Below are 24,460 nucleotides of genomic sequence, written 5' to 3' on the forward strand. Positions count from 1 at the left end.
ATGTGAAATCAAAAATAATAAAAATAATTTATTAGTCTTTAGTGCGTGGACGAATAAAGTATCGGCTTCTTCCAGGGCGAGTCTGCTCTTCAAACAGTGGATTGGATGGCAAAAGAGTGTTCGATTGTTCAGGCAATTGGTCAGAACTTGAATTCTCCAATGTTGATGGTAATGATATTGTTTGAGAGGAATCAACAGGTGTGTCGGAAAAAGCTAAAGTGTTCCCTATGGGCTGAGCTTCGCTAAACGGTGCAAAACGCTGAGGGGCGTCGGTTTCTGACGAGGAAAATCCTTTCCTCATCCATGTATCTGCTGGCAAAGGAAGCGGAACCTTCTTGGTGTGGGTGGCATGCACCCAATGTTTCCTTCCTTCCAGTCGAACCGCCGTCCTCGTTGCTAGCAACACCTGGAAGGGTCCCACGAACCTCGGCTCAAGATTTCGTTTTCGTCCAAAGTTGCGGGTAAGGACCCAGTCTCCTGGTTGGAGCCGATGACCAGGACCCTCTGTTTGTGACGGTAGAGCCTCAAAGACCTGTTGATGAATCAAACTCAATTTAGCAGTCAGATCATAAAGATAGTCGATTAACATTGGATATTCAATTCTGTCAAATTCTTTAGGCCTCGGAACTCCCCAAATGTTCGCAGGACGGCCGAACACAATTTCATATGGGCTAAGCCCCACTCGAGAGTGTACAGTCGCCCTGGTCGATAAGAGAGCTAGAGGCAAAGCGTCAGGCCATGATAAACCAGTTGTTGCCTGAATTTTGGCAAGTTTCAGTTTCAGGGTGCCATTGTATCCTTCCACCAAACCCGCCGACTGAGGATGATTAGCGCTATGAAACTTTTGGACTATGCCTAGGCCACGACACACACTCTTCATCACACTTCCCACAAACTCACTTCCGTTGTCTGACCATACAATCCGAGGCATGCCGTACCTGGGGAAATACTCTTTGAGCAGAATTTTAGCTGTGGATAGGGCAGTATTATCTTTAAGAGGGTAGGCCTCAATCCATCTGGAGAACGCACAAACCACAACAAAGACATATTTCAGATTATTGCATCTCTCCATGTGGATGAAGTCCAATTGGATAACTTCGAAAGGACATGTAGGAGGGGCAAAATGACCAGGTGGAGTGGGGGTGCCCTTACCAGGATTGTACATCAAACACACCATACAATTCTTGACCACTCTTTCTGCACACTTAGTAATCCCATCATTCTTCCATACAGGAGACAACAACTTGCATATGCCTTTTGCGCTTATATGTGCTGTGCCATGGGCCATTGTAACAACAGCAAGCGCATATGCATCCGGTAACATCCATCTCTGTTTTTCTGACAAATCAACCCAACATCCATCCTCGTCTAACTTTCCCGTGCTTTCTTTCCACTTAGTTTTTTCCATGTCAGTGGCCTCATTCTGTATCCCCTTCACACTTTCGACTGTGTCTTCACACATATTAGTCTCTACAGGCCATCTCACTGAACTCGTAACATACATTCGGTTTGTCAGATCTTTAGCTGTCTCCTTAGCAGTCTCGTCTGCAAACGCATTACCACGACCAACATCATCTGTCACTTTCCGATGCGCACTACATTTAATTATGGCCACCTGCTTAGGCAATGTAAGTGCATCTAAAAGGTCATTCACAAGCTGTCCATGCTGAATCTTTGTGCCATGCGACGTCAAGAATCCTCTTTCTCTCCACAATCGCCCAAAACTATGTGCCACACCAAAAGCATACTGGCTGTCTATAAACACATTCACCCGCTTTCCTCTGGACAACACACACGCTCTCGTCAAGGCGATCAACTCAGCTGCCTGGGCCGAATTCTGATTTAATCTCGTAGATTCCACAACCGTTCTCAACGTCACTACAGCATACGCAGTCGTCACATCACCATTCGGTAACTTAAAACAGGAACCATCAACATACAAAGTACCATCGGGCTCTACCAATGGAGTATCTTTTAGGTCAATACGACCCTTCGTCTCTTCTTCAGTTCTCAGATAGCAGTCATGTGGTGCTACATCACTTGACTCCGTGTTGATCGGCAACAATGTTGCTGGATTCAACACATTACACCGTTTTATCCGTATGTGACTTGCCAGTAACGTCAACTCATACCCAGACAACCTTGCACTCGTCAAGTGCTGAGTTTTTGTCCGGTTCAAGAGAGTGTCGACTGCATGTGGGACCATTACCGTAAGCATATTATCCATGACCAGACCTGCGGACTGTCGAATGGACGCCGCAGCTGCCGCTGTAGCTCTTAAACAACTCGGCAAGGCTCTAGCTACTGGGTCTAAGGTCGAAGAAAAATATGCGCATGGACGCTGTTTGGCGCCAAATTGTTGTGCCAGAACACTCAACGCACAACCATCCCTCTCGTGAACGTATAGTGTAAACGGCTTACTGTAATCAGGAGTACCTAACACAGGAGCCGAACACAGCGCATCACGCAATTCAGAAAAACTTTTCTGACACTCTTCAGTCCATGGCAAAGGAGTCGGAACATCCTTGCACGTGAGAGCTAACAATGGTTTCGCCAATAATGAAAAGTTCGGAATCCATTGTCTGCAGTATGACGTAATACCTAGAAAGGCACGTACATCTCTCTGAGTTTTTGGCACAGTCATTCGGGCAATCGCTGCAATTCTTTCTGGGGTCAACCTTCTCCCTTCTTTTGACAATAAGTGACCTAAGTAGGTTACTTCTTGACAACAATATTGCAGCTTGGAAGGTGACACCTTGTGATGTAAGTCACATAAATGCCGCAACAACGATACTGAAGCAGTTCTACAAATATCCTCGGTATCAGCAGCCACCAACAAGTCGTCAACGTATTGAATCAAAGCCGCACCCGTCGGTAACACAAACGCATCAAGCTGACTCTTAAGTGCTTGACTGTAGATCGACGGACTCTCACAATAGCCTTGTGGTGCGCGTTTCAATCTAAAACTGCGACCACCTAATGAGAATCCGAATAGGTCTCTGCTTTCCTCAGCGATCGGGATACTAAAGAAAGCATTCTTTAGGTCGATCACCGTGAACCAGGAGGCAGAAGCTGGAATCAGGGTTAACAAGGCCGTGATATCAGGGACCACGGGAAACTGTGGGATCACTATTTTATTCACTTCTCTCAAATCGATTATAAAACGGTACACAGGAGGTTTAGATGGATCAGTTCGTTTTAAAATGGGTAGCACAGGACTATTACACACATTTCCCCGAGTTTCTTCAATGACATCCTTTTTGATCAGGTCACAAATGATCGCTAATAGCGCTCGCTCACCATCAAGAGAGATACGATACTGAGGAATACGTGGTAATCGCACATTTGGTTTCAGTTGGATCACATAAGGTGGGATGTCCAAAAGACCCACATCATTGGGACCTGTGGCCCATAGAGACTCCGGAAGGGAACTCAATTCCGGTGGGAATTTATCGATCGACAAGTACATAGGAGAGATTACTCTCTGACCTAATGTAAGCTCCACTCCTTCAGGAGAGCAATACAAAGTCGCATATAACCGTTTTAACAAATCCAAGCCCAAAAGATTCTCACCACAACCAGTAGATAGAATCAATGGAGCCTCCAGCTCACGAGGGCCAATCGTAAGGGGCAAAGGGTCAGAGACAGGATTGCTAACAGGGGCGCCAGAGAATCCAACGGAAACATTTGTTAAGCCGGACAAAGGTGCGCCAGGGAGTTTCTAATGCATGATGGAACTTTTCGTCACACCAGTGTCTAACAGAAAAGGCTCAACTACGCCAGATGTAGCAACTGCGACGTAAGGCCCACTCTGACCAACCGGAACTGATACTACTCCCTCTCTCTGTCGGTGGCTGTCCTAGTAACGGTCGTTCGCAACAGTCTCATGTTCAACGTAATAGTCGTCCGCATAATACTGTGCTGATTTATCGGACCTCACATTTCGTTGGTCAAAATAATTATTCGCGTCTGTTGACGTATTAGGGCGCTCAGTCTGATTTTGGGAGGTACCGCGGCCTCTACCTCGAGATGCTTGTTGAGGACCACCACAACCCCCTCGTACCAATACACCATTAAGGCGGTCACGTGAAGCCGGACAATCATATTTTATATGCCCCTCTCTTCTACAATATGCACATTGATTATACCCAAGCATAGATCTAAAGTCAGAGGAGTCAGAACGTGACTGCATTCTGGAGGATTGCGGTTGTGGTCTATATTGCTGTTGCGAATCATTTTGATTTGAACGTGGAGGATACGCTTGCTGCAACAAAACCTTCGTTTTGAGCTCCTTCGTTTTCTTATCTGCACGATCACTTTCTTCCTTTTCCCTATTCTCATAATATTGAGCCGTCGCTAATATCTGTGCAGTGGTTGAAACAGCCAATGCACTTTGACTCGCTCTCCGCCTCTGTGCTGAGTGGTCGCTCCCCTCTGGCCCTGGTATCGTTTGTGCAGCGCTTTGAAAACTGCTTGTGATAACTGCTGTGCGCTTTATTTGCCGATCTGTCTTTTCACTCATTAGCATTTTTAATCTGCCAGCGCTACTCTATTGCTGTCTATGGTATCGTTTGCAGCGCATTTTTCACGGAAACTGACCTCATTTATTGACTGCTGTCTGCTTGTGTATAGCGCTCTGCTTATTAGCATTTCATTATTGGTAGCGTTTATTCACTGCTGCATTCACGTTTTCCCCCAAGCGCTCTTGCCGTGCTGACCCCTCCGCCTCCATTTTGTGTGTTGTTGTCCTCGTGTGCCCGCCCCGCCTCCCAGCTGAGACGCCCTCCCACAAACTACAAACAGCGCTCCCATACCTGGTAGCGCTGTGACTCGCTCTCCGCCTCTGTGCTGAGTGGTCGCTCCCCTCTGGCCCTGGTATCGTTTGTGCAGCGCTTTGAAAACTGCCTGTGATAACTGCTGTGCGCTTTATTTGCCGATCTGTCTTTTCACTCATTAGCATTTTTAATCTGCCAGCGCTACTCTATTGCTGTCTATGGTATCGTTTGCAGCGCATTTTTCACGGAAACTGACCTCATTTTATTGACTGCTGTCTGCTTGTGTATAGCGCTCTGCTTATTAGCATTTCATTATTGGTAGCGTTTATTCACTGCTGCATTCACGTTTTCCCCCAGGCGCTCTTGCCGTGCTGACCCCTCCGCCTCCATTTTGTGTGTTGTTGTCCTCGTGTGCCCGCCCCGCCTCCCAGCTGAGACGCCCTCCCACAAACTACAAACAGCGCTCCCATACCTGGTAGCGCTGTGACTCGCTCTCCGCCTCTGTGCTGAGTGGTCGCTCCCCTCTGGCCCTGGTATCATTTGTGCAGCGCTTTGAAAACTGCCTGTGATAACTGCTGTGCGCTTTATTTGCCGATCTGTCTTTTCACTCATTAGCATTTTTAATCTGCCAGCGCTACTCTATTGCTGTCTATGGTATGCTTTGCAGCGCATTTTTCACGGAAACTGACCTCATTTTATTGACTGCTGTCTGCTTGTGTATAGCGCTCTGCTTATTAGCATTTCATTATTGGTAGCGTTTATTCACTGCTGCATTCACGTTTTCCCCCAGGCGCTCTTGCCGTGCTGACCCCTCCGCCTCCATTTTGTGTGTTGTTGTCCTCGTGTGCCCGCCCCGCCTCCCAGCTGAGACGCCCTCGCCCCTCCCCCTCCACTATCCATATATGACAGTTCCTCCCGCGCGCAGCGTTTACGCGCAGCGTCCGCGCCCAATCCGCGCCGAAGGTGCGCCAAAGGTAAGCCCGTCTACGCCCGTCCGCGCCTGGACCGCGCCCAGCGCCAGACCCCCTGCCCCTCGCGCTGCCCAGCCCTCCCGCATTACCTACGATGCCGCCACCCTCCTAGCCCTTAATCCCGGTCGCGCCCCCAACTGCGTCCAAGCTGCCCCTGGACACACCCATGGACCTTTCTCTTGCTACTCCTGCAAATTCATCGGCACAGACACCATCTCCGCTACTACCACAACACAGATTCCCGACCCCAACCACCTACAGTGCATCCTTCTCAACACCCGATCGGTCCACAGGCACGCCATAGACCTATGGAATCTACTAGACACCATCTCTCCAGACGTCGCCTTCCTAACAGAAACTTGGATGAACGCTTCCTCCGCCCCAGACATCACCATTGCCATCCCTGAAGACTATAAGATCACACGCAAGGACCGCACCGACCACACAGGAGGAGGAATCGCTATCGTCCATAAGAAATCAATCCGCATCTCAACCAGCTCTGACGCCAACCTCGCTAACTCCGAACACCTTCACTTCCAGATCCACACCGACCCCAATACCACACTCAGAGGCACCCTCCTCTACAGACCACCAGGACCCCGCGCAAAATTCAGTGAAGACATCACGGACTTCATCACCCCACACGCGCTCCCCTCCAAAGACTACATCCTTCTGGGAGACCTCAACTTTCACCTTGAAAAGATCAACGACCGCAACACCGCCACCCTCTTAGACAACCTCGCCAACCTCGGACTTAAACAACTAGTCACTTCCCCCACCCACATCGCAGGTCACACATTCGACCCCATCTTCACCTCCAGCAATCATGTCTCCTTCAGCCACACTACGGATCTCCTATGGACCGACCACAGCTGCGTTCACTTCACCTACAACAAACCAAAACCCACCAACCACCTCCAACCAACTCTGCAAAGAAACTGGAACAAAATCACCACGGACCAGATCTCCGCATCGCTCCTTCTAAACACCCCAGCCCACTCTTCTAACGCAAACGAAGCCGCCGCCAACCTCACCCTATGGTTATCCAACACCGCCGACTCCTTAGCACCACTGAAAAAACGTCAAAGGAAACCGAGCAGCAAAAAGGCCTCATGGTTCAACGATGATCTTAAGAAGTCCAAGAAACTCTGCCGCTCCCTTGAAAAGGCCTGGAAAAAAGACCCAAACACCAGCACCAGGGACGCCTTCAAAAACGCCACCCGCACTCACCACCAACTTATCCGAAAGGCCAAGAAAACAGCATTCAAGGATCGTCTTGACAACAACGCCCACAACAGCAAGGAACTTTTCAACATCGTCAAGGAATTTTCCAATCCCTCGGCCAACTCCAACGACATCACCCCCTCTCAAGCCCTCTGCGACTCCCTAGCCTCATTCTTCCACAACAAGATTGCAGACATCCACAACAGCTTCGACAACCAACCCGGAAACCAACCCACCCTACCATCTGCTGAACATTCTCCCCCCTTGAACACCCTCAACGACTGGAACCCAATATCCACTGAGGACACAATCCGCCTGATGAACTCCATCCACTCTGGATCACCCACAGACCCATGTCCTCACCACATCTTCAACAAAGCAGACTCCATCATAGCACCGCACCTCCGAGACGTCATCAACCGCTCCTTCAACTCCGCCACCTTCCCGGAAGACTGGAAACACGCTGAACTCACCGCCCTTCTGAAAAAACCCACAGCAGACCCCACCGAACTCAAAAATTACCGCCCCATCTCGCTCCTTCCATTCCCGGCCAAAGTCATCGAGAAAGCTGTCAACAACCAGCTCGCCGCCTTCCTCGAAGCCAACAAATCCCTCGACTCCTCACAATCCAGCTTCCGAGCAAAACACAGCACTGAGACCGCCCTCATCGCAGCAACAGACGACATTCGAACTCTACTGGACAATGGAGACACAGTCGCCCTCATCCTCCTCGACCTCTCTGCAGCATTCGACACAGTCTGCCACAGCACCCTTTTACAACGCCTCAATAACATCGGAATCCAAGGAAAAGCACTCGAATGGATCACCTCGTTCCTCACCGGAAGAACCCAGAGAGTCCGCCTCCCACCATTCAAGTCCGAGGCCACTGAAGTCATCTGTGGCGTACCACAAGGATCCTCACTCAGCCCCACCCTCTTCAACGTATACATGAGCCTCCTCGCGGCCATCGCCCGCCAACACAACCTCAACATCATCTCTTACGCTGATGACACTCAACTAATCCTTTCTCTCACCAATGGCCCCAGCACCGCCAAAACTAACCTACACGAAGGAATGAAAGAAGTTGCCGAATGGATGAAACAAAGCCGTCTGAAACTAAACTCAGACAAAACTGAAGTCCTCATCTTAGGTACATCCCCCTCTGCATGGGACGACTCCTGGTGGCCGGAAGCCCTCGGAAAAGCACCCATCCCGACAGACCACGCACGGAACCTAGGCGTCATCCTGGATTCTTCACTCTCAATGAACAGACAAGTCAGCGCCGTATCCTCTTCCTGCTTCAACATTCTTCGCATGCTCAGAAAAACTTTTCGCTGGATCCCCACCGAAACTAGGAAAACAGTCACCCATGCTCTGGTCACTAGCCGACTGGACTACGGAAACACCCTCTACGCAGGCACTACCGCTAAACTCCAGAAAAAACTCCAACGAATCCAAAACGCCTCAGCCAGGATCATATTAGACATCCCACGCAATGAACACATCTCTGGTCACCTTAAAGACCTCCACTGGCTGCCCGTCAATAAGAGGATCACTTTCCGACTGCTAACCCACGCACACAAATCACTCTACGACATCGGACCAGAATGCCTCAACTCACGACTGTCCTTCTACACCCCCTCCCGCCAACTACGTTCTTCCAACCAAGCCCTCGCCACTGTACCTCGCATCAACAAGACCACCATGGGAGGCAGATCCTTCTCATACCTGGCTGCTAAGACATGGAACTCACTCCCCGCTCACCTTCGCCTTACCCAGAATCACCTAGCATTCAGAAAACAACTTAAAACGTGGATATTTGACAAGTAATCCTCCCCCCCTTTCTAAGCGCCTTGAAACCCTCTGGGTATGTAGTGCGCTATATAAATTCTCTGACTTGACTTGACTTTCTGAATTCTTCAATTTGTTGCATAGTTCAGGCAACAAATTCAATACAAATTTATCAACAAACAGCCGTTGGCCTCCCTCAGTGCCCATATCCTGACCACTATGATCGACAAATGCCTCTTCGAATCTAGTAAAGAAATCGGAGACACTCTCGTCCTTCTTTTGCTTACAAGCTGCTAATTTATCCCAGTTTACCCTCATCGCCGGCATAAGCGTTTTCATGAGCGTAATGATTTTCTGAGCCAGATCCGTAATTAACTGCTCAGGCTTAGCCCCACCAACTTGTCGGCCATCAGCTGCTATTAGTGCAGCCCAGTCACCACCTAACTCATTCGCATGATTTTCTTGGCGAATTTTCGCCCAAACCGGTTGTGGTACAACATTACCGAACAGCATGTCGATGTCGGCAAGGTTCATAATAGTAGCATCTACCAATTGAGATAACTCCTTATAATAACCTACTGGATTCTTACGCGGATCAGGCAAGGACTGTTTCACCTGCAAGACTTCTGATCGCTTCCATGGGAGGTGTATCCAAACTCTTTGGAAATGTGGAAGAACCGGAGGAGCAGCATTAGCATTACCTGGCATCCATACTGGCGGAACCTCTCTCATAGGATACTGACCAGGAGTCGCTTTCCAATTATCAGAGTCGTCATCAAACGACACTCGAGAAGGCACTGTGGATCTATGGGCTAACAATCGCTCTAAGGCCCGTCGTACATCTCCACCTACAATCATACCGTTCGAAAATTGACTCTGAAGTTCAATCATATCGGGCGGTACGTTATCTAAATCATCATTATACCATTGTTCTCTCAAAAAGTTACACATTTCTTCGAACACGAATCTCTGCGTAGGCTCATTAAACTGGGAAAACGTCTCGAAAACCATGCGTGGAGGGTAGTTAGCAGGATGTCTTATCCACCTACGAGCCATATTCGCTAATGTTGCACTCTCCCTTCCACCAGGGATTTGACTCCGTCTCTGAGAAGTTTCGGAAACATTGGATGGTAGTATCGACCCGGACAGTGGGGAATAGAGCGTAGCAACAGTATTAGGGATACGGGTGCGAACGGAAGGAGAAGAAGGAAAAAGAACAGGAGCGACAATATTAGAAGTGAACGTAGGAACAGCGGGGACAGTCAAGATAGTCGGGGTAGCAGAAACTGGAGTTGGAGGAGGCACAGGCAAAGGAGCAGTAGGAATAGAAACAGGTGGTGGGACAAACGTAGGACCAACAACGGGCTGACCAGCAGCCGCCGGAACAACAGGAGGGACAACAGGAGGAACTACAGGCAGAACTACAGGAGGAACTACAGGAGGAACTACAGGGGCCGTAGCACCCTGTGCATAAGGAGGTGGCGATTTCATCAAATACGCTAACAGGGGATCCTCCTTTGAATCCTCTTCTTTCTTATCCAGACTAGTCGGGAAAACCGGATAACATTTGTCTATCCTCATGTGATGTAGTCTAGCAGAAACTTCTATTTCTTTTTCTTCTTTATCTCGCTGACATTGTTGTACAACTTGCATTATCGGGACAATACCTTCTCTTCGATTCTTTTTAAGCTGTTTGATTTCTTTCTGCTTGGCCTCTTTACGCCACAACCGAAAGGAATCAAACATAGCGGGTCTAGCTTTCTTTTTAAACAATTTAGCTTCAAGATTATCTAAAATCGTAAGTTCAAAACTTCCATGTGGTGGCCAACTAAGGACACCATCTTTTTTCGTATAACGGACTCAATATTCATTATATATAATAGGGCCCACACCATGTCGACTATAGAGCTCATATATCGGAGTTCCAACTGGAGGTATCGGACACGAGTCCTCCAACCGGGAATCCTTGTTGCAACATTTAAAGAAACCAAGAAAACCACTATGGCTAGGCATCGTGCACACTAACCTAGTATCAAACTTCAAGGGTTACCGAAGTGCTAAATCTTCGTGAAAGACAAAACCCTCGGTTTTTGGCAATTGCAACTGTCAAATAACAACTAAGAACCAACAACTAAGAACCACAAATGCAATGGAACCATGCATACAACTAAGCACCAACAACTAAGGACTGGGAGCGACCCACAAATACTTAACTGAGAGCTCAATGGCGTCACCAGGAAGGCCCGTCTATCGTCTCGCTGTACGAAAGGTCTACGCCAGGCGCCGAAAACAGGTCGACAGTCAGGGCATCGGTCCGTCGCAGCCGTCAGGAGGCGGGAATCTTCGCGGGAAAAATCTTCGGACAACTTATTTCGACAACAGGATCGATGAAGCGGGGTGCACCTTTCCTCGGAGATTTCACACGAAGTTCCTCACAATCGTCAGGCTTTGGACCGGTACCGCTGATGTCGCCCCACATGGGCGCCAACTGAAGGACTGGACTATTTAAGGCCCAGCGGTGCCAGGGGGCAACACCTAAAACCTTCGTGGGTTACCTGTTCTGGCGCACTAAAGACAGAGACACAGGAGACTTCCTTTGGCGTCAAAGATCAGCTTTTATTACTGCAGGGAGGCAAAAGTCACAAGAAGTACAACAGAGTGTAGGTTCTGAGAGTCTGCTTCGAATTGCATATGTGGGTCGCTTCTTTTATACACGTATTCGACATTGGACAACATACGGACAAAAGGTTACGACTTAGTTCCCACAATAAACTTCAAAAGGGCTTTCTGAAACCCGGAACATAATTATAGTAACATTGCTGGTTCCCAACTGTAAAAGCACATTATCCTGCTGCTAGGCACATTTCACTCTAGTTGTAAAAGGACGAGAGTAGAGACAAGAACAGCTGCAAGGAAGTCAGACAACAGTAGAGAAAAAGTGTGAGGGTAATATCGGAAAGCATGATCACAGGATCAAAGGATTTGATCCCAGCATATGCATGGCTGAAACAATAGACCGGCACGGCAAGATTACCCTCGAGCGGAGCCATCTGCCTTTGCAGTGTCATTCCCCCGGTCATAAAAGACGCATGAAAGGAATATGCATCTTCCGTAAGGCTTGGGAACTAAAGGGTCACGAGGCGGACAGTTGCCTGCTCGCTGACTACGTGAGGGCAAGAAACAAAATGGATGCCGTATCTAAAATGGAACCCGAGGGTTCAGATGTAGAAACACGTAAATAAGGCGAACCCCGCCAAGTAGTGTAGCGAAAACGCGCACACTTACTGAACTCGTCATTTACGGTTCATAGATACCAAACTTGCCCATATTCGTTCATGCCTAGAACACCGTAACGATTCCCACGGAACCTCAACCCGAGGGCCGTGACGGAGCGGTTCTATCATAAGTACGGGAGCACCGCGCGGCCCCGCCTCCCCCTTAGTGCTGCGGTGGAATAGCCGCCACATCTAAGTGGTTAAACACCAACTATTGCTATATTTAAGCAGACACAAGTGCAGTTTCAGGCACTAAGGTCATGATTTCAATGAGGCAGCAAGTGCAGTGACGCCTGGGCCCAAAGCTCTAGGAACCCCTCTAAACACCAGATATTGCAATATTTTACTACTAAACAGGCAGTTACGAGTGCAGCTTGCTTTAGAGGCAATAGCGTCATGAGTTGAATGCCCAAAAGTTGTCAGAACACCTCTAAACACATAATATTGGTAGTTCATCAATTAATTCTATTATTTCCCTCATTCATTTCATTTTTTTAAATGTTGCTATTACTTACCCACACTAAACCACTAGTAACAACACAAAAAATTGCCTTCTTATAAACATACAACCCATAGCACTTTCACAGACGTGATGTAACGTATATTGTACAACTACTCAGCAAGCTACAACTTACAACAAAAAACAACGTATTATTAATCACTCAGACAAAATCTAATGCATTTACCAATGTTTATTATTCTTTGTTATTGGCCCATGTGCTTGCCACTTTACTTTTTCTCTGTTTCTATTGGTTCTAGTCTGTTCTCCCTTCTGTTCCTTTCTTATCCTTTTCCCGTAACCTAAGTACTCATTCCCATCCTCTTTGGTGGGTGAAACTTTTTTCTTTTGGTTCAGGCTGCACAACATTAAGGACAAGATGTAGGTGGTCAAATACCGAGTGGTAACCCGACTGGTATTTGGCTGAGAGCAATGTAGGTGAGTTTTAACGTACTAGCAAAATAAGGAATCGCAAAATAGCAATTCCTTATTTTGCTCTTGCATTTAAGGAATCTGAAATTGCGATTCCGTAAATGCAATGTAAGTAGCACTAAAAAAGTGCACTTCAGCCTTAAGGAAATGCTAATTACCACCAACTTCAAGTTGGTGGTAATTACCGATTTCCTTTAAAAAAGCACTTTTTTGCTCTTTTTAAAGTGTCATGTTTCACACATTCATGCCCTTAGGACATGTATGTGCTCCACATGTGCACGCATGCACATTTCAGGGGTGCAACAGGGTGTCCTTTTGACACCCTGGCACCCTTGAAATAGCTCCCACTATTTGCGATTCTTTAATACCGAATCGCAAATAGTGAATATCTTCTCATTCATTCCTAAGGGCCTCATAGCCCATAGGAATGAATGCCTAGGTATTTATTATTAACAAATCTCAATTAGCGATTTGTTATTAAGGAATATTAAGGAGTCGCTAATATTTTAGCGATTCCTATCTACATTCAATTTAGCAAGTCCTTAATACTGATTCGGTAAAAATCGCTATCAAGGACTCGCTAAATTGAATTTACCTACATCTGGCCCTAACTGTTTACATTTTGTTATCTTTCCCTGGCTGCATCACTTTAAAGCATGGTTCCTGACAGAATATTTTGTTATGAAAATGAGGGGCTGAAAAGAACGTACTTCCTGGGTCTGCCGGTCTTAGATGCGACCACACATCAGGACTTCACTGAGTTATCGGCACTAGCACAGCAAAAGTGGCGAAAGAATTATCGCCCCATTCTCAAGGTGGTGCAAACTGCCGATATCGCCAGTTTTTCAGCGACAGCTTCTCGCTTGGTCATTCCTGCAGTCACAACCTGACAGCATATAGCGACTGTCATGACACGGCCTGCACGTGCGCGTCATGATGAGCAAGCATTTAAGCAGTAACCCTTCCAATGCTCCGTTTAGGATGCGGTGAAAGGATGCAATCCATGTTGAGGTATTGATAGGAATTTTTCTCCCGGTTCTTTACAAGACCGTGGAAGATACTGGATATATGATCATTTAGTATTGTCCTCCTGATGTTTTTTTTAGAATCCAAGCACTTTGAGGCCAATTAAACTTCTACTACTGCGCGATTATCATATGAGATAGCCAGTCGCATTTTTACAGTTCCGTTTTTTAACAGTGACAATTCTTATACCATATGTTTAGAGTGGTGGTGTACCATTGGTCCTCCCCTTTATTTGTTTGTTAACAGTAATTTGGAACCCTCGCATTTATCTTGGTCCTTTCGATCAAAAGAAATATTGAAAAAAATTATTGAGTGGTGACAAATCTTTTAAGACATAAGTCAACTAATTGCGCTATGCTCAGCATACACGAATACTAATTAGCAGCATAACTTTGGTCTCATGACTGATGGCGCCAAATCCTGTTTTTCAGGTTGCCTTCTGCCCGTTTTCTGCCTTAGGAGCCCACAGGCTCACCTCTACCATTTCGGCCTCAGTCTTTGGTGGTTCACAGTAATTAAGTTGTTTGTTTGTTACGCTTAGGGGCATATTCTCAAGGACTTATCGATGAGTTATCGGCACTTTAGCGCAGAATCATCGCCCCATTCTCAAGCTGGTGTAAACTGCAGATATCACCAGTTTTCCGGTGATAGCTTCCGCAAAAAACATTACCACGGATGAGAGTCACAACTAATGCTAATGATATACAGAGTAGGCGTTCCCGTGCAAAAACACACGAAAACACCACTACGAGATATTCTCAACGACCAGTCAGATCTGCAAAGCAATCCAAAAACAGGAAATAAGGCACATTAACAGCAGGGATTTTTCACCTGCCTTTTACTGCTGTTAAGCGGACAACAACCTGAAGTATGAAAGGGAGCCCAGCCCAGACCCACATCTGAAGACCAACAGATTCCATGGAGCCAATGATCATGCAGCTTGGAGACCCAAGAGGGCCAAAACACCCACCACCACCACCAACCCCAAGACCACCTCCACCCGCAGTCCCCCCCACAAAGCAAGACAGCGGACCTTCCAAAAATGCACCAGCCTCAAAGGCTAAACAACAGAGGATGTCATTGCCCACTACAGGCTCAAAAGGCCATCCATCGTCTGCATCCTGACCCACATTGCCCACAGGCTGGTGGTACCAACAAAGCGGACAACCAACATCCCTCCACAGACAAAGCTGTTGGCTGTTCTGCACCTCTGGTACCTTTCAACTAACAACTGCCAGAGTCGGAGGAGTCTCACAGCCAGCCCTATCAAACTTTCTCACACACGTCCTAGATGCATGTCCACAAAGGCAACTGCGGGCCCCTGTATCCGCACCACACACTAGCCCCAATTCGTAGTGTTTGTGCGCAACCAACCCCAACCCCAGCCGTTGCCTGGCACCTCTGTTCTCCAGATCCATGATTGTGGTTGCTGAAATGGGGGTGCGCCAGGTCATGAAGTGCAGTAGTCAACAGTAATGGAAAAACAGTACTTTATTACAAAAACATAAATTAACAACACGAAAACATCAGCCAACGCATTCCATTCCCAATGGGGAACTTCATCAGGGATACTTGTGGATCCAATTAATTGCATATCATCCAGGAAATCCCCAATACAATTCCATTCCGAAAGTCCGTATTCAGAAACCCGTTGGTTAAATGGTGACAATGGTCAAGCGTCCACATGGTCACGAACGTAATCTGGTACAGTGTATTGCACTTGGTCAAACCGGAAAGCTTATATGTATGATCAATCCTGCACAAAAAGAATGTAACAGAAGTTCGTGTGGTCGTAACCTTCATAGGAAAGAAAAGGAAGGGTATGACCACCCGAACTTCTGTGGCGGTCTCATTAGGCAGGATTTGTCATACATATAAGCATCACGGTTTGTATCAACTTGACACCCCTGCACCTTCACTTCCCCCACATTACGCAGGAACCGCTTGAAAACAAGCAAGGGAAATACGCCATAGCAGGCTTCAAGCACGTATTGGGGGCAATTGACTGCACACATGTACTACTTGTGCCCCCTGCTGACATTGCACACAATCACGCAACAGGAACCACACGCATTCCAACAATGAGCAGGCACAACTGGACTACCGGGGCCTGTTCACCAATGTCGCTGCAAACTTCCCAGGCAGTGTGCATGATTCCTACATCTTCCGCAAGCACCCCCGCCCTGGTCCCCAGACTGATCTGCAGCCCAGTGATGACTGCCTGACTCAGCGCACCCAGGCCTTAATGCTCATCTGCCGCCACCGGCATGTCTCCAAGAGGGCCCATCACGTGGCGGTGCAGCCGCCTCAGCCGTTGCTATATTCCGTGCCACAGGCCCCCAGCACACCCTGCTGCACCGCGCCTTGTAGTCAAGTATGTGCAGCCTGCTGCCTCCGGCGAACACTGCGGTCCAGATGGGCTCACAATTCAAATTGAACCTTGATTGGCAGGAGGCCTATGCATCATCACAGGCTGCACAGCCGCTCAGCTCTGGTGCCACTAACTCAGTGCACTGCAAGTCATCACCACATGACGGGAGGCCAGGGCTGGCCAAAGTACCTTGGCTGCCACCAACTCTGTGCACTGCAAGTCACCGTCTCGTGGCAGGAGGCCCATGCCGGCCAAAGTGCCTAGGCTGCCACCAACTCTGTGCACCGCCTTGTTGTGATGACCCAGTATGTCATAGGAGGCCACTGTAGAAGTGTGTGTGCCGACAAAGAGTCAAGACTTGTGTGAGCCTCAGAGGTGGCCCTGCATGCCAGGAGGGGCTGCCATGGTAAAGGTGATTGCAGAGGAGACACAAGTGTTTTTTCCAAGTTACTGGTTATACCCAGTTCTAGTCTTGCCACTTGCATGGGTAAGCTTAGTCTAACAGAAACAATAGAATTAAAGATCTTATCCTGTGCTTTATCCAAAATCCTTGTTTATCTACAGGAGAACATTCAATTGCATACAAGACCATTAGAAGTATGTTGGCATTGTATACTTTAAGTATTGACACTAGGTGTTTCTCTGATATATCCTTACTAATTTCTGATAATGCATGAGTTTTAGCAGGCTATGCGACCTAATTGAAGAGATTGTAAGACTATAATACATTTTGCTTTTAGAAAATCACAGTCTGTATTGTCATCTGTTCTCATTCAGAATGTAAAAGCTCTGCTGACTTATGGGCAAATTTGGGATATCACAACCTGTGCTGAGTCATGTGATCCTAATCGGAACGCCACAGACTATGTGTGATGAGGTGTGAGATCAGAACCCTAGTGTCTCCTGGGGCGAGATACTTGCATGTGTTTAACTTAACTTGATTCTCCCAACTTATATGAAACCTAAACTGCTGCCAAAATGTAAAATGAACTATGGAAACTGATGTCCTTCTTCTGTTTTACAGGATGATGGAAGCACCCTGGACAGGTAAGGTTGGTTTATTGTCCTCCTCTCAGTGTGTAAGGAGCTGGTCTGGCTGCTGTGTTAAAATCAGTACTGAACTCACACAAATTCACACTGCTGCCAAAGCAATACTACCTTATAGAATTATTATATGTAGGTAACTATGTAGGCACTCTCCTGTCTTTCAAAAGCTCCATACAGTCTTGACCCCCACCAACTTGTGCCCAAAACATCCACGGTCTTTACGCACTCTTTTTCTTTCTAAGAAACATTAGTTCAGTTCTCAAAAAAACAACTATGAGACTCATCAAACTCCTAGTCTTATGAAAATATACCATGAACTCAGGGAAACTTTCATGTGTCCAGAAAAAGCACCTTTGTCCACAGAAATGATCTCAGGTTTTCCACAACCCCAGAGTGCTTAAAACCTCTTTCAGTACTTTTCGATGCCCCTGCCAGTCCTCAGCTGTCCCTCTTGTGCTTTGAAACTTCATTGGAGTTGTTCAAAAAACACATTCTCTCTGAAACCTGTCTCATCCTTTAGTAAGGAGCCTGTGTAGGACCTATAGGGCTACAACTCTAGTTGTATACCTTAGTTTAAGGAGCATACATAAGGTTTTGCTTGTCCCTGTCTGACCATGAGTGGCCCAGTAAACGGAGTTAAATTAGTGATAAAAATTAAAGTGGGCAGAAGTTTTTAAAGATTTCTGGGGAATTAGCAACTGAATGAAAGGAACTAATTCTGAGATCATGACGGCTATAGTAGAGAGGCTTGTACTTCAGGTGTTCAAACTGAGGCAAAGGTCTACAGTTGCTTATTTACAATATTATAATACACTTGGTGGCATATTCACAAGGAGCTATGACCAAATTAATGACACTTTATTGCAGCCAAAGTTGTGATAAATGTACCCCACCATTTACAAGCTGGTGCTAACAGCCCTCAGCACCAGTTTTCCCGCGATAGCAGCCGCAAAAAAACATCGCCACAGAGGACCCCCGCAACTATCGATAATGAGATGCAGAGTAGGCGTTCCCATGCAAAAAGCTGCGACAACACCACACCTCAACATTCACAACGACCAGCTAGATCGGCAATTAACACCTGCTCTGACCTGGTGTAAAGTCGGACCACAGCCTGCACCACAAAAGGGAGCACAGCCCACAGCCACACCTGAAGACAAACAAATACCATGAAGCAACTGAACATGCAGCACGGACACCCAAGAGGGCCACAACACCCACCAACACCACATCCAGGCCCACAACACCCCCACCCCCGGCGCACCCCCAACCCCAGACCAAGAAACTGCACACCAACACCACAATTCCCAAAACAAATATTCTGCCTGTTGTCGCACAAGTAGGAAAATCAACATACATGCTTGGCCAGAAAATGGAGATTCAGTCATACAGCAATGCAATCACTAACACAAAACCCCATACACACAAATGCTAAAACAACCATTCGGATGAGACCTTGCGGGTCCTCACTGGACAATCCATAGGACACAGCCTGGACAAATGAAAGAGAGGGAGAGAGCGAGGGAGAGAGACGTAGTGAGATTGCACAAACATCGCAAGGCCTTGCAGGGTACCTGGCTCCACATGCCAACATGTGTCTGTCCATCGCCATCCGTACAACATGAGTCCAAGGCCGTGTCCCAATCTTCTCACCAAAGCCACACACATTCCAAAAATGCAAGTAGTAGTCAGACGAATAACAGGGATGAAAGCTCCATTGTTACACTGTAGAAGGCGGGAGGACACCTGCACCTCCGATCTTGGTCCAGAATGTGCCTGGAACACCCTGAGAGAGATGCCATGGCAGATGTGGATGACTCCTTCACCCCGCATAGCACAAATAAACTATCTGACTCATCCACACCCCACACACAGAAGCCCCTGCCAGAGGTACCCCCACATGGGATGCCCCTGACACTCACGGAAACAGCAACCCATCCAGCCCAAAGTTGCACACACATTCGAATCATTGCCCAGAGGTGTGGCATATCCTCCACACAACTGCCGCAGCACAGAAGAGTGCAGGTTCCAGAAGACGCACCAAGGCAATGGCAGGCCATACTAGGCACATGCACAACCCTTCACGTGGAACACTACTGAGCACGTATGCTGCATTTACTGGGCGCAGTGTCACTGCCAGTGCTGCGTATCAGTTACCGGCTCAGCTTCCGCATTGCCTACGTCACCTGCGTCCAGCCCTAGTTCTACTGCCGAACATGCACATTCGAGTGTCCCATGGATGTCTGCCTATCCAAAACAACCGTAGGTGAATTGGACTAGGACTTGAGTGTGCGTCCCCTGTTGGAACACAAAGAGGAGTGTAACCGAGGCAGCCGTGCATGGGATGCCTTGATATACTGTGTATGTATTAGCAGTTGTGTATGGGAGATTGCACAATTCCTTGTGTGCAGTGACCACATAGAGGCGCTCCCCTATTGGATTGTATTGCGGATTGGTGAAACGACGAGGGCTGAGCACACCTGTCCGGACCAGTTAATGGATTGTTTCACCCTGGTGTTCCTTGAACACGACAACGACGTACTATTGGAACACATTGCACATGAAACAAGTTACAAGTTCAAGAAGTCTTTATTCGATTGATTCATCATAAAAGACATACATTAAATGACAAATAAATAAAAAGAAAAGGTACAATTTAATATATAACAAAATAAAAACCATCTAAAACCGTATTAAATTACATTATACAGACTTCGTACGAACAGGTATGAAAATTCAGATAATTAGTAAGAAAAAAAAGAAACACAAAGACATTCGCAATACAGCTACCCAAGTGTAACCAAGCATTAAGTAATATAACCTCCTAGGAGACTTTAATGAACCTGGTTCTAAGGATCCAGGCCCAACCAAGGTATTTTGCTACGCCAGTTACAATTAGTGGTGACACATTTGATTTTAGTATTCTACTAGCAGTAACCGCCGAGCACGTTCCCAAGGTTCTACAGACCGGTTTCAACCATCTGGCTCTGGGAGCAACATACAAGGGGCAAACAAACAAAAAGTGGTTTACACTTTCACTGTGACCCGGACACTTGGGACAGTGCCCGGTCCCACCTAAGCCCCACTTTTTAGTAAATTCCTTTAGGGGCAAGGATCCGCATCTAAATTGATGGAATAGTTTGCGGTCCAATGGCTTTGTTATGGAATCCCAGTATTTTTCGAGATTGGGAGCGTCCTTAATGACCACAAACTGACTAGTGAGGGTGCTGGAGCCCAGTCTTGAGTGTCTTGTTTGAACCACCCATTCCCAATAACGTAATTTAAAAGCCTTTTTGGGGGGGAATGTTACAATTGCAGGATCTGACCACAATTCGCCATACCCCATGGAATTCAGAGTGGTTCTTAGGTCCTTAAACCAGCCTATATTATGTGCATCCGGACGCTCTCTGACATCCAAACAAGCCCTAGCATAAAGATGGAGTTCAGGCGTTGTCCATAGTCGACGCCAGAATGCTAGAGGACGAAACCTAGCCTGGTCCTCCACAGGCTGGAACCCAAGATCATACAGGAGTGGGATCCTTGGTGTTGATTGTGGTAGACCCGTTGCTACCCTAAGGAATTTATTTTGTGCTATTCTCAGTGGGTCCAGATTACTAAAGCCCCATAGCTCAGCCCCGTATAGAACAGAGGGGAGAACCTTAGATCCATAGATTTTCACTAACGGGGAAATTGGCCGAGTGTGTGAGCCTTTGTGCTCTTTAATCAGGGCTCCTCCTAACTGCGTATGCTTAAGGGCCATAATATCAACCTGGTGGGACCAATTTAGGGTCTCACTGAATGTTACTCCCAGATAAGTAAACAACTTCGTTTGCTCCAAGGGAGTACCCCCCAAAGTAACCCTTGCAGAAATTGGTTTGTTTCCTCTTAAGACCATAAACTTGGTCTTAGACACATTCACCTCAAGCTCATGTTCGCTGCAAAACAATTCAAACCTTGTCAGGGCCTGTTGAAGACCCTGTCTAGTCTGTGAGATTAGAAGAGTGTCGTCAGCGAACATGAGCAAGGGGATTTTCATACCATCTAACGATGGGGCATCGGTCGGATTGTTATCAAAATACTTAATAACCCTATTGATATATAAAGAAAAAAGGGAAGGTGCTAGTACGCATCCTTGCCTAACACCTTTTGCAACAGGAAACCTGTCCGTTACCTCCCCTGGTTTGCCCCAGCGTACTTGAGCATAAGTGTTTGCATGTAAGCTCACAAGAAGACGAACACATGAAACATCGCGGGCATTCATGGATGAGTAACTATGTCCCTGCAGCCCTATCCGATTGTTACCCACAGCACATGTCCCAACAACTTGTTGCATCGTGGGGATTGCGCACATATCCCACCACAACAGAGGACACGTCTGCCATCGTTCAGACTCTGAATGCATGTGTGTGGCACAACGCGTGTGTACACACACCTGTGCAAGGTTATGCTGGTCCATGGTCGGAGCAACACAGCGTTGTTTAGCAACATTGTCAATTAGGACACACTGCTGGGGGAGAGCACACACATGGCAATGTAGCACAACATGTGAACGTGTTGGATCCTTTCACCTGAACACTGTGAGCAGAGCAGACAATCAGAGCACTCCGGTGGCAGAGCACTATGCAGATCCCATGGGCAATGAGTCGTGCCCCCTTACACGGGGCAATGGGCAGACGCTAAACAACACATGACTCATCCAGCAAGGCAAGGTGGGCTGGGAGCGTTACCATCCATGATGATTGTTGTTTATTTTTGCACCACATTTCCTTAACCTCGACATGTACCCATGCTGCGTGCAAGTGTCTAAAGTATGTCCCTGACTGTTGTGGCCATTGCCTCGTCCACACTAACAGACACATCCCAATACAGTCTATGCCACCCCACTGGTGTCTAACTGTGAGGTGTGTTGATTTGATTGTCCACTTGTGTGCCACAATGAGCATCATCCCTACACAGGGAGGAACTGACTGACGCATGTGCAATGGGGGTGGGTCCCTTTTGCAAGCTCAACCTCTGTGAGCCAGACATTGTTTTTGGGACAGGTGCTGGCAGACATGTGCACTTACGTGACTTAAGCAATGTGAGTATGGTGTCCAACATCTGACCATTTGGAGCAATGTCATATATGATAACAGAATGCGTCCACACAGATGTGTGTAGGTAGGTATGCGTCGTGAAGTTCTTTTGTCACATGTGATGTAGGACACCACTCCTGGCCTGCTAGCGATTTGGTCACTCCTACACACAGCCCGATTCAACACATGGACGTGTGTCTACGTTGAGGGTTCGTGAGATTGTTGTTGATTTGCCATGTGTCTCAGGGATACACATGCGCATAGATGTCAGTTACCATGATGTACCTTCATGTGCAATCATTGTCCCTACATCCAGCCATACTCCCATACGTGAGTGAAAATAGTAATGACACATCTGTGTGATTCAGAATGTTTTATTCAAATTCAGGTGATTGACGGAGCTGGAGCTGTACATGGCTATCCAAGCCCACATCACATGGAAACCCAGTGGTGGGCAAACCACAGTCCTTGGGGGATTGAGAAGAGTTTAGGAAGTGGAAGGGTGCAGTCCGCAGCAGGATTGCTGTGTAATTGGCCAGCAGTGATGAAATTGGAGTCCGTGTCAGGGTCCAGGTGAATGTCGGGACAAGGCATATGGAGGTGATGGATGCTACTGCCTTCTTCCTCACACATCAATTCCCATCCCGTTCTTACTCCCATGATATGGGTTCTGTGTCCGCTGTGTCCGATGTGTCTGGGAGGGTGATGGCTGCATCACTGTGTGCCACTGACACAACAGACTGCGAGGGTGATGGGGCAGCAACACTGTGTGCCACGGACACATCAGGGGTCAGAGCTGGGTGTGTTGATGTCCCCGCTGCAGTCATCTGGGAACGGCTCAGAGGCAGCAATGGCAAGATGAAGTCCTGCAGGGCATTGAAGTTCCCAGATACTACTCGCTGGTGTCCAGCCGTGGCAGCCATACTTCCAGCCAGCATCTGCTCCATGGTTTCCATTGACCTCCGCAGCTGTGCCAACTCTGTGCTGTAATCGCTGGTGCCTGTCTGACCAGACAGTTCTTATAGTAGATTAATGGCCCCAGCGAGGTCAGCCAAGGTCTGTGGTGGAGCATTGTGCATACAGGGGGTGTCCGATAGGGACTGTACGTGGTCCCTGATGGGACTCAGACACCCACGTATGGCATTGAGTTTGGCTGCCACAAGTTCAAAACCCACCTGTAGTTGTTCAGCCAACTCCACCTTGAACTCCACACACGTTGTTGGAATTCCATGTATTGGTCGGGGGTGCTTGGAGACAGCTGTGGTGGTGTGTGTTTCCTGATGTGTGGTCTGTGCAGGTGGTGGGATGAGCTGCCCTGCTCCTGGGGTTAGGGTGCGGAGGCTGTAAATTATCCTTTGGAGGGTGTCTTGACTTATGTGCAGGTTGTCCTCTTCATCATCACTGATGTGAGGTGCGGTGTGCCCTACAGGAGGTGTTGTTTGTACCTCTGCATTGTGAAAGGTGAGATGCAGGTTAACAGAGTTACACATGTATTTCAGAGTTTTTCAGATGTTTACATTCAGACTGCATGCCAATGTACATTGTCACAGTTTTGGTGGTGCTGGCTATTTGATGACAGTCAGTGTGTTTTTCGACTACATGTTGGATATGTGGTAGTTCATGTGCATTATCATCACACAGTGTCAGGCAATGCCAAATGTGAGTGGACAGTCACTACGCATGTGCGGGACATGTTGTGAGCCGTGGCCTATGCTGTTGGTGTTGCACTTTGTACCACATTGCCATCATTTCTGATTTTCTGTGATTGCTATGTGTGTGTGCTGCATTGTGAATGACTTGTCCTTGCAGCTCTGAGTTCGTGTAGCCTTCTCCCTTTGAGGCGGAGTGCCTTTGAATTGTGTGCTTCTCGGGGACTGATTTGTTTTTGACTTGGGTCAAATGTGCTCTCGGACAGATTTTGTGACCTGGTGCATTGTGTGTCTGCTGCGTGTATTGTACCGCATGGGTTGTGTG

The 24,460-nt window shown here is 47.5% G+C and overlaps 1 protein-coding gene across 1 annotated transcript in view; it reads left to right on the top strand.

The window, feature by feature from the left end:
* The window catches only part of LOC144828261 (GTPase IMAP family member 4-like), a 169,733-nt gene that overhangs the window by 24,157 nt on the left and 121,116 nt on the right, over nt 1-24,460 (top strand). Inside the window, exon 3 of the mRNA XM_078686340.1 lies at nt 17,389-17,411. Within this exon, the coding sequence (XP_078542466.1) occupies nt 17,389-17,411 (23 nt within the window). The remainder of the gene's footprint in view (nt 1-17,388; nt 17,412-24,460) is intronic.

This window comes from Lissotriton helveticus, chromosome 4_1, assembly GCF_964261635.1.
Source record: "Lissotriton helveticus chromosome 4_1, aLisHel1.1, whole genome shotgun sequence".
In the NCBI taxonomy this organism is placed as follows: domain Eukaryota; kingdom Metazoa; phylum Chordata; class Amphibia; order Caudata; family Salamandridae; genus Lissotriton; species Lissotriton helveticus.